The sequence below is a fragment of the Mytilus trossulus genome, chromosome 9, assembly GCF_036588685.1.
Source record: "Mytilus trossulus isolate FHL-02 chromosome 9, PNRI_Mtr1.1.1.hap1, whole genome shotgun sequence".
Lineage (NCBI taxonomy): Eukaryota > Metazoa > Mollusca > Bivalvia > Mytilida > Mytilidae > Mytilus > Mytilus trossulus.
The window spans coordinates 3,610,992-3,621,816 of record NC_086381.1 but is presented as its reverse complement, the minus strand read 5'-3'; the positions used below and the strand labels follow the sequence as shown (position 1 = coordinate 3,621,816).

Sequence of the window (10,825 nt, the reverse complement as noted above, 5' to 3'; positions counted from 1 at the left end):
GTCTTATGTAGACGAAACGCGCGTCTGGCGTATAAAATTATAATCCTGGTACTTTTGATAACTATTATTTGTTTGCGTTCTGTATATTTGACTGTTATATTTTCCCAGGTGTTTTCTATTGTCTTTTGAATTTAAACAAAGAATTAATAGATAACTCGAAACTTCCCAGTACAATACAGAAATACCTGTCAAAAGCCGGTAATTCGTTAATTTCATATAGGTAAAAAAAAAGGTTTACAGGTTTGTAAATTTGTGCGTCATATGTACGGTTTGTCATAAATAAAATTCAGCAGTACCGCTCTAATGAAAAGGTACAGGCCAAATTATGTTTGATTGCATTGATGGTCAATCAATAAGATTAACAACTGTAAATAATAATTTTTATTTTATAAAATAAAAGTATGGATTTCTATGTATGCTTGTAATCTGCTTGCCAAATAAATAAGTAGTCAATTCAGAGTTAATAAAATAACAAACAATAAATATAATTACTGTTGAGCAATGGGACCATGAAAACTGTTAGAGCTTGCCGGTAAAGCTTGGTTTGTTACGGGATCAACAAAACCACCTGTATTTGATGTTTGAACATTACTTTGGCCTTGATTCGCAAATCCTTGAACAGATGCCCATGGGTTTGAGGCGGTTAACGCAGGTCCTGGAAAGTTTCCATTTAAAGGCGCTTGACCTGGAAAATTTCCATTTAAAGGCGGTTGACCTGGAAAATTTCCATTTAAAGGCACTTGCCCTTGAAAGTTTCCATTCAAAGGTACTTGACCTTGAAAGTTAGAATTAATGCCTGGAACAGGAGGCAACTGGTTCAGGAACTGAGAAACTTGACCATTTGGGTTAGGTCCTAAATTTTGGTTTGAAACTGGTTGTTGCATTCCAGTCATAAACGGGTTTGTGTTTTGTCCAAAACCTTGGAATCCTTGTGGTACAAAACCCGGGAATCCTTGTCCCTGTAGATTTGTATTTACTCCATTGGCTGGAAAACCTTGAAAATTTGGAGGAATTCCATTATTAGGAAAACCTTGTTGAGTCTGTGGTATTCCACCAGTAGGAAACTGAGGCATAGGGAATTGTCCAAATGCTGGAACCTGCTGCTGACCTCTTAATTGTTGTATTTGAAATTCTAATGCAGCTTGTTGTCCTCTGAGTTGGTCCAATATCTGCTGATTTTGAACTAATTGCATTTCAGGGGATTGACCTCCACCTTGTAAATTTTGAGGCATAAACCCCGGAATTTGAGGCCAAGGATTATTATTTTGTTGACCTTGAAATGGTGCTGGGATATTTTGTAAAAACGGATTCTGCATTGTATTTTGATTCATCAATGGATTCTGAACATTTTCAGTATCAACTGGTGGTAGTAACAAGTTTGCATTGCTGCTGTCAAATCTTACTCTGTTGGCGAATTCATTGTCGGATGGAGGCGCATTGAGAACAGATAGAGGATCTCTTGTTTGTTGTCCAACGTCGGGTGTTATTATTGGTTGAACTGGCGGTGAAACTGGTAGTGCAGCAGGTGGAGGCAAGTCTGGTAATATTGTACGTAGAGGAGAATCTGGTCGTGCAGCAGGTGGCGGCAAGTCTTGGAGAATTGCAGGTAGCGGGGAATCTGGTTGTGCAGCAGGAATCGGAGAAACTGGTCGTGGTGGTGGAGCAACTGGGGTATCGTTTGGTCCGACACTGTCTGCTGGTAACCGAACTGACGAGCCTGGAAACGGACTTAAGGGTTCAACGTTATCTTGAAACAATCGAACTGATGAATCGGGTGAAGGATCACGACTCACAACGTTGTCTGGGCGCAGCCGCACTGAATTATCAAATAAAGATTCTTCATTTCGTAAGATATCTGGGGAAACTAGAATGGATGAATCAGAAAAGGAACCTAGACTTCCAATGTTGTTTGGGGGCAGTCGAACGGACAAATCGGGTAAAGAACCTCGCCTTCGAATGTTGTCTTGGGGAAGCCGAACAGCTGAATCAGATAAAGAACCTAGATTGCTGCGGATGTCTGGATGCAATCGATCGGACGATTCTGGAAAGTTATCTGTATGGTGAACATTATCAAAAGGCGTTCGAACTAAAATGTCTGGAAAATTATCTCGGATAGATGGTCTTCTTTCCTCTTTTTCAGCATGGACTTCAATAACTTTGACTGTTTTTTGTTGAATCGGTCTAATATTTTTCTGTTTTATTGAATGTATTTTTTTGACCAAACGTTTTAAATCTGTAACCCTCTTTGAACATTTGTTATTATCACATCCTTGACATTTGTAACCGTTTTTATAAAAATAGGTTTTCATCCGACATTCGTCTGGAATAAATTCCTGTTCACATGCCACAGGTGGACATGGACCTGATGACTTCTTGAAATCTTCCAGGAGACGGTTCTTACGTGAGAAATCTTCTAGGAGACGTTTCTTCACTTTCGATCTGAACACTTTCTTGTTTCTATCATACCGATACGAATGTCCTGAAATTAAATAAATATTGAGGTTAGAAATATTAAAACTTGTATTAAATCATTCAAATCATTATACATTAAAAGTTGAATAATTTATGAATAAAATAAAGATTAAGATTAATAAAGATATAAGTTTCTGACTGAATTGTATGCTGCTTTAACTTATAAAGTTTAGTAAGCTTATAATAATGTTCTACCTGTCGTGTTTGGTGTTTTTCTCGCCACGTTGAAGTCGCGGAGATGTGCAGTTGTGTTACACTATTTATACAACATTAAAGTGTTGTTGTGATCAATCAATTTCAATCGGTATGATAGTTGTGTGAAAGTATGAATGAAAGTGTCTGTATGTAAATATGTGTTTGTTTAGATTTATCTATCTGGTTTTGAACCACCATGTGATTGAGTTGATAAAATCATTTATATTTGGCACATGTAATTTCAAAGAAAAATATTGGACCACGCAATCTCAATAATGTTCCTTTGGCATTAAAACGTTTGATGTTTAAGCTATTAACATATTAAAGTTTGTAATTATATCATTTTACGGGGAAATAAAAATGTTAAGAAACACTTACAATAAGCTAATGCTAGTTGGTGTGTTATTGGACTAGCATAAACATATACCATTATTATTCTCAATTTTATCATTATTATGGACTTAATATATCAGTCCCCTCCATCATGGTTCATTGACGTTTACATATTACCATATTTAGGTTTTTGATTATATGAGAAAATTTATTCGAGAGATAAACAAAAAGTGCGGATAAGTCAGTTTAAGAGGAAAACCTATATTAAGTTAATGATACTTTGTATGTAGTTGTATAAATATTTGTATATCATTTGGCGCTGTACTATGGTAAGGGTTATTGACTTTGAAAAGTTCCATAGTTTACATAAATTCATTATACCAGGCTTAGATTCTTGTAAGAATGATGTCAGTTTCATTTTAACATTTAGTAAAACAAAACAAAATTTAAGAAATGCATCGGTGTTACCCGTTTATAATATAAAAAAAACGGAATAGAAGTGATTGACAAATGAACACAACTAATAAAAAAATAAACGACACAAAGTACTGATCTGAAAAGACTCGGGGATTGCGGAAAGATAATCCAACTAAAATCAACCAAACAAAAGCTTGTTTCCCAAACCTATCTTTTATATTTTTTTAATCTTATTTTGTTTGAAATTCAAATATAATAACGTTATCAGACTTAATGCAGTTTATTGTTTAACTCTTTTTCTACATAACTATTAAAATATATAATAAGAAATTGCCTTACACGTAAAGTGGGAAAATAGTTACGAATACCTGATAAAATATATAAACAATATCAGACAATAGATAGTAAAAATTCCGTAATTACGTAATATGAGGAAACTGTAAAAAAAAAAATTGTCAATGTATTTATATATTATTACTATATTATAACTGTATAACTAATCAAATTTGATATATATTAATTTCATTGTATAGTCTCTCTGGTTGTTTAACTAATTTACAGGGATACCCGACTGAATGCTGTGAGTCGAGTAAGTTGTAATTAGCAGAGAAATGTGCAATAAATGATTTATTTTATTAAAAAAAAAAACGAATACCTGATAATTGATTGCTTTTAAAAATATTCAACTCACCGTTTGCTAGATATATATGAATCAACAAAAGAGTCACAATAGCCGATGTCTTCATTGTTATCTCCCAAACAACTTTACGATAATGTTAATTATTTCAACTTTTTTTCGTTTTATATCGTCATCTTCGCGCCATCGTATAGTATGACAATGAAATATTTCAATTCAATCAATAGACGTTTTTCATTGGTTAATGCATCTTAAACGTCAGGTGATATCATCATTGACAATCATCGTTTTGACAGAGGATAACTACCGTACAAATTCATCTATAATTAGCATGTAAATAATGACATATTTATGATAAATGTACGTATATTTTGTTAAGATCCAATACGTTTTTTACCTGATCATCTCCCACAAGGTATTTAATGGATAATGATATATTGTTTTTCTGTAAGACCTTTCATTAACCTTAAAGAAAACTGGGAAATTACCACAATTTTTTAAAATAGTCGTCTTAGCTTACATTTATATATAAATTATGTCTTCTCATGTCTTGTATAACAAAGTAAATTGAATGGTATAGTAATCTTTAATGCCACTCCTGTTTTCTCTAGAACTGTTCCACGAAGCTAATTATAGAAGGAGTGAGACTATTTGTCATTCGGTTTATTTGAAGTATATATATCATATTTCGGTCAACGGTTTCGGTACTAATACATCTTCGGATTTCAAATGTTTGGCTTTGAGCGTTCCTGGTGAAGGTAAATCCAGAAAAGCGCGTCAGACGCATAGCATTATTAAACGTGGTGTTTTCAGTTTTTAATAGGAAACGTGATGTTGAATAAGAACAACATGTGAATAAAAAAAATTGTGCGGTATATGTTGTAAATTTAGAATGCGTGTATTCAGTATTGCGATGTTGTCATTTTGGACTTAGGTTTGATTTTTGTTTTTGTGATTTGAACAAAAATCCAAATTTAATTAATATGAAAGGTACTAAAATGCAAATTTAAATTATTGCGATTATAATTCTGTTGCAGTTTTCGCAATAATAAAAACATCGAAATAATTTCTAAATTTACAGTATGAAAGAAACAATATCCCATACACAATCAAACTTAATACTTCTGTCTTCAGCAATAGATAGGTGTGTGTCTGTGAAATATCATAATTTTTTAATCATCCTGTGTGAATACAAAAATGTAATGTTATTGATTGGATAATTCATAAGCTTTTCCCATTTATTATTTTTATGGTATAATGGAGTTCATACTTTTGTTTATCGTGAAATATTTACTAGTAGAGTTAAACAGCATAAAGCTTGTCACAAAACAAAAAGATGATCCATGCATGTTATAAATTGTTAGCTCACCAGACGAAATAAAAGTATGCATTGCTTTGAGTGCTATTTCATGAGAAATCGCAGCTACAGAAACTACCCGTAATGCGGGCATATGATAGCCAGCGAGAGATAAACCAATTTAAATACGACATTGCTTAAATGCAAGCTCATCGGATTGAATAGGAGTATGAAGAAGTATGGACAATGCGTTACCTAAATTGTAATTGAAATTAAGGCAACAGAAGTATACCGGTGTTCAAAAGTCATAAATCGATTGAGAGAAAACAAATCGGGCTTTGGACCAAAACCGATGGAAACACATCATTTAAAAATACCAACAGGAACACCTAGGTGAAACAAAAACAATCGCCAAAAAAAACAAACATAAAAGCGAAATTTTATATAATAACTGCATATTCCTGACTTAGTACAAGAAATATTTAGAAAGAATGGTGGGTAGAATCTGGTTTAATGACATGCAATACATACCGCTTTATGACAATGTTAAAATTTATCACTAAAATATTATATACATTTATGTATCTGATGAAAATTCAGTAGATTGTATAGGAAATGAAACCAATAGCATGAAAATACTAAAATTCAATTACTAAAATAATTACAAAATATTATACAATTACTGTCTTTTGATGAGGTAAATATGTGGTTTTATTGACTTTTGAAAAACTGATATTCACTGAGGCCAACGGCCGAAGTGAATATCAGTTTTCAAAAGTCAATTAAACCACATATTTACCGAAACAAAAGACAGTAAATGTTTTATTCCATATTCCAAGAAAAATGAATGTTATGGAAAATATTTACCAAAATCAATTGTAGATCAAACGTTTTTTACCAAAATTAAACATGTAAAAGCACGCGACGTTTTGCGCGGTGAATATCCTTTTTACGCAGGTGAATATGCTTATTTATTCAAAATCACATTCATATAAAAATAAAACCTACTCAAATTTTATCAATATGGAATAATAGAAATTATTATAAATTAAGGAATGTATCTCCCTCATGCAAAGCTCTGATTCCTTTCATGGATTTGGCTATAATTTTTGGAACTTTTGGATTATAGCTCTTTATCTTTTATATAAGCTTTGGATTTTACATATTTTGGCCACGAGCATCACTGAAGAGACATGCATTGTCGAAATGCGCATCTGGTGCAGAAAAAATGGTACCGTTAATGTTCCTACATTCCCTACATTGTGAGCTAACATCATTGTCAATTTTTTCTCTGGTATGCATAGTTGTCTTGTTGGGAGGCCGTATCTTGACCAATGATAGTTTACTGTTTATAAATTGTTACTTGGATAGAAAAAAATAGGTTTGAAAAACAAACCATTACGCAATCTCCAGATCACATGTTCAAGTGTTAAATCATATGTCTACAAGCGTTATTATATTTTAGAGAGTTAAATTACATATGATAAATGCATTCTTCTGATCTCCTGATAAAGAATCATCAAAATAAACGTTTTGAGAAATGGCATGCGCTGAATGGACGTTTCTCGATTTACCAGTTGCTTACAAACCTAAACATTGGAAATACAATGATGTATTATACGTTGCACCATTGGCTTATAGATTAAACAGACAAATAATAATTTAGCGCATCCGAAAATATATATTATGAGAAATTTGTAAAAAAAAAAGCAATAATATTTGAAAGAGTCGCTAAGAGTACATGGTACATATTGGAGGAAATAGGAAATTAATCATGCAATGATTCTCATGATATTCTTCTCAAGATATTTGAAAAAAGCGTAATCGAATAGCATAATTCTCAATTCAGAACAACTTGTCTGTCAAGGTTTTGATCCTGTGACCTCTTTGTTTCAAAGCAGCCGACTTTACCGACTCAGCTAAAGCAGTTCTGGAAGAAATTGATAACGGCTGGCTATATAGATATAGGAAGATGTGGTGTGAGTGCCAATGAGACAACTCTCCATCCAAATAACAATTTAAAAAGTAAACCATTATAGGTTAAAGTACGGCCTTCAACACGGAACCTTGGCTCACACCGAACAACAAGCTATAAAAGGCCCAAAACTACTAGTGTAAAACCATTCAAACGGGAAAACCAACGGTCTACTAAATACACACTGGCCATGCGCTTTGCGGTAGAATGTACATCAGAATTCGTTTCCAATTGTATCAGCAATACTGACCACTGATAATAGGATGTGAACCAGCACGGTTTTTTTTTGTTTTTTTTTTCATTTTAATAACCTCAATCTGACATCAGAGAAGCCAGAATCACCACTCATGGTTATAGTGTATATCAAATCGATAAACAGCTGTCCCATAAAGTATAATTAAATTCCTTGACTTTTAAAAGTTCGCAAACTTTACATCAACTCATTATCATTATCGCCAGCAGCAGCAGAAGGAAAAAGAAGAGACACCATGTAAATATATTGTACAGTGTGTCCTACTACCTCTCAGTTGAATGAATTGGCAAAACAAATTATGAAATTAGAACATTATCTAGGTTAATAATAATAATTACCATGTCTGTAAATTAGACATCTTGCATGAAATTTCGTTAATAAAATGGCAACACTTTTCCCAACTGCGTTTCATGTCTGTAAGTTTTAAACTGCTAATCTCCCAATTAACCTCTAAATATCTGCATTTAATCCTTTTGAACTATTACTAACAACGTTCAACTACTACTATTTAAATATTTAGAAAATTATATAGAAAATGACAAATCAAACTACATATAAGTATATTTTTTTTTGAAGATCAGCTTTATCTTTTCTAATTCCATAGATAATTAGACAGTCATGTTCGTACATTGTGATTATTCTGTCCGGATGGATTATAGATATAATATCATTGATAAAATATTATAGGCGACTTCAGATGTTATGGGGATAGGTGCATCGGTCTGCTGCCTCATTTATCCCACATGTCCTTTTATTATATAAATTTGATAATGAAGAACAACTATCTACTTTTCATAGTTTTAAATTTCTTATAGTATTTTCATGATTTAACAGAGTCGTGCCAATGTAATAGCACAACATCTTCTAATTGTTTCATTGACTATTATATAGTAATCGTTATATAGCAAGTCATATAGCTCTTTGTGCGTTTGTTCTTATGGATGGCTTTCAAATATTTGATTTGACCGTTCCTTTGGGTACATTTTTAAATCAAGAAAAGCGTTTAGTACGCACCATTTTAAAAAGTTTATTTTCATCTGGTAAATGAAATGGCAGCAATTTAATTTTCCGAAGCTCTTATTGCAGTGCGTCATTTATAAAAATGTTATCTTTTCATTCTCAAGATTTCATGTAATTTGAAGACATTTCTAGGAATGGTATATTTGAGAACGAGGAAGCTATAGAACTGTTCTTACTGTAGAATATTATGTTACTGAATCTACGCATTGATATACAAACATTACAAACTATTTTATATAAACAATTATCATAGTCATACTAGAAATTATTTTTGTCTGTGATAACTGTTCATGTCTGTATCAAGTCAGGAATATGACAGTTGTTATCCATTCGTTTGATGTGTTTGAACTTTTGATTTTCCCATTAGATTTGGAACTTTTCTTTTTGAATTTTCCTCGGAGTTCAGTATTTTTGTGTTTTTACTTTTTTGCATATATAACAAAACATCGATATGTCGAACTACTTCCCCTAAACTTTTTATTGTGTAAAAACACTGCAATCGCTTACATAAAAATATGATTTAATTGATACATTCTTATAAAGAAATTCGTATGAAACCAAATTAATGCATTTTAAAGTGACAGAAAAACATGTCAGAAATTACAAAAAAAAATACATGTTGTTGTATCGAATTGGGAAATTAGATTTTAGATTTTCATTACAATTTGAATAAGTTCAATTTTTTGTGTGTCTGATTTTAAGAACAAGATGTTTTTATTATGTTAACCACAGTCGTGACTTTGAAATAAATATATTATAAATGACTTCATGTAATAACTCTTTTTTCTGCCTACCACAAACAATTTATCAATATCCCAAGATGGATATGTTATGGTCACCTAAGGGGTTTCCCCACATTCGGTTGGCCTACATATCAGTGGGAAAACACTCATAATAACAACAGGTGTGCATTTAATATCACGTGGCTTACTATAGAGATTTGTTTTGTTTATCATATGTATATGCTATTAATCAAAATTGAGTAGAAGTATTTGTTTCATGTGTGCATTCGCCGATTAACCTACTTCATTCTCAAATTTTCTTAAACATGTGATAACAATAGAATTGAGAAGGGAAAGGGGAATGTGACAAAGAGACAACAACCCGACCAAAGAGCGGAAAAAAGCCGTAGGCCACCAATCGGTATTCAATGCAGCGAGAAAAAACGCACTAAGAGGCGTGCTTTAGCTGAGCATCAAACAAAAAGAAAATACTAGTTCAGTGATAATGGACGTCATATATAGTATATAGACGAAACAAGAATTAATTTACAGGTAATAATCTCAAATTTACAATGAAAATAACACTTTAAAGGTTTTTGTTCGTCCGAAGCGCATTTGTGGATTTAACTTCATCAAAAATGCTGGATCCCAACCTTTTAAAGCCCAGGTAGTATACCTACACACGTGAAGAACTAATATGACCAGCATTGACATTAAAGATTAGTTAAGCCAAATTCATCTTAAATCAGCTTTGCACTTTGGCAAAATCTTTATAATTTATGCACTATGTTTCAAACTTTTGTTAGTCTATTTGTTATTTTTCTGGATGTTTTGGTTTGCCATGATTTTGTCAATCTCTCATCAGCATACGAGTTTCTATTTTTCCTATGGTCTTGTTCGTCTCTGTTTAGATTTTCTATAATTTGTTCCAAAGAATAAATACAACTTAAAATTAATCTACATATGACTTGGTATATAATTCCAAATGATTGACCTATAAAAAGTTTATTTTTCCTGATCGTCTAACAATCACATGTATATGCAACAATAATAAACTTATGACACATATTTTCATGACAGCGTTTTGGTTAAATATATTTTTGGTATTTAGTATATTTCAAGCAGGTCAGTGACACTTTTACCTAACAGGTTATGCTTTCTAGAGCTATACAGTAAAAGTGAATAATGGAAAAAAAATATTTCGTGGTTATTAGTTTCCTTCATATAGAAACACATCTTCGAGGGTAAAAGGTAAAAGGTCTGTTAACCATATACACACACTTTTAGCAATAATGTAGTAAAGGTCCGGAAAGTTATTGCCATAACCAGATTTGTTACCGGAACTTTAATTAGTATTTACTGCGGAACCTCGCAGAATATATCCGGAGCTCAGACGACCCACTTGTGGTGATCTCCAGTCCTGGGATTCCTGCCCTATAAGGGTATTCTACCAAGACGACATCTTATATTAGGAAAGGTATATCAAATTATTGCACCTTTACAA

General features: G+C 32.5%; 1 protein-coding gene across 1 annotated transcript; it reads right to left on the bottom strand.

Moving 5' to 3' along the window:
- Window positions 1-397: 397 nt before the first annotated feature.
- On the bottom strand, window positions 398-4,223 carry LOC134683501 (R3H domain-containing protein 2-like). The gene is made up of 2 exons (XM_063542812.1): window positions 4,109-4,223; window positions 398-2,479 (listed from the first exon to the last, which is right to left on the bottom strand). The coding sequence occupies exons 1-2, from the start codon at window positions 4,161-4,163 to the stop codon at window positions 489-491; spliced, it is 2,046 nt and encodes a 681-aa protein (XP_063398882.1). The 5' UTR covers window positions 4,164-4,223; the 3' UTR covers window positions 398-488.
- Between the last annotated feature and the right edge of the window lie 6,602 nt (window positions 4,224-10,825).

Coding starts and splice junctions, on each gene's coding strand:
- LOC134683501 (XM_063542812.1), bottom strand. CDS start 4,163: ATGAAGACATCGGCTATTGTGACTCTTTTGTTGATTCATATATATCTA. Junction 2,480..4,108: donor TCATATATATCTAGCAAACG/GTGAGTTGAATA, acceptor ATTTAATTTCAG/GACATTCGTATCGGTATGAT.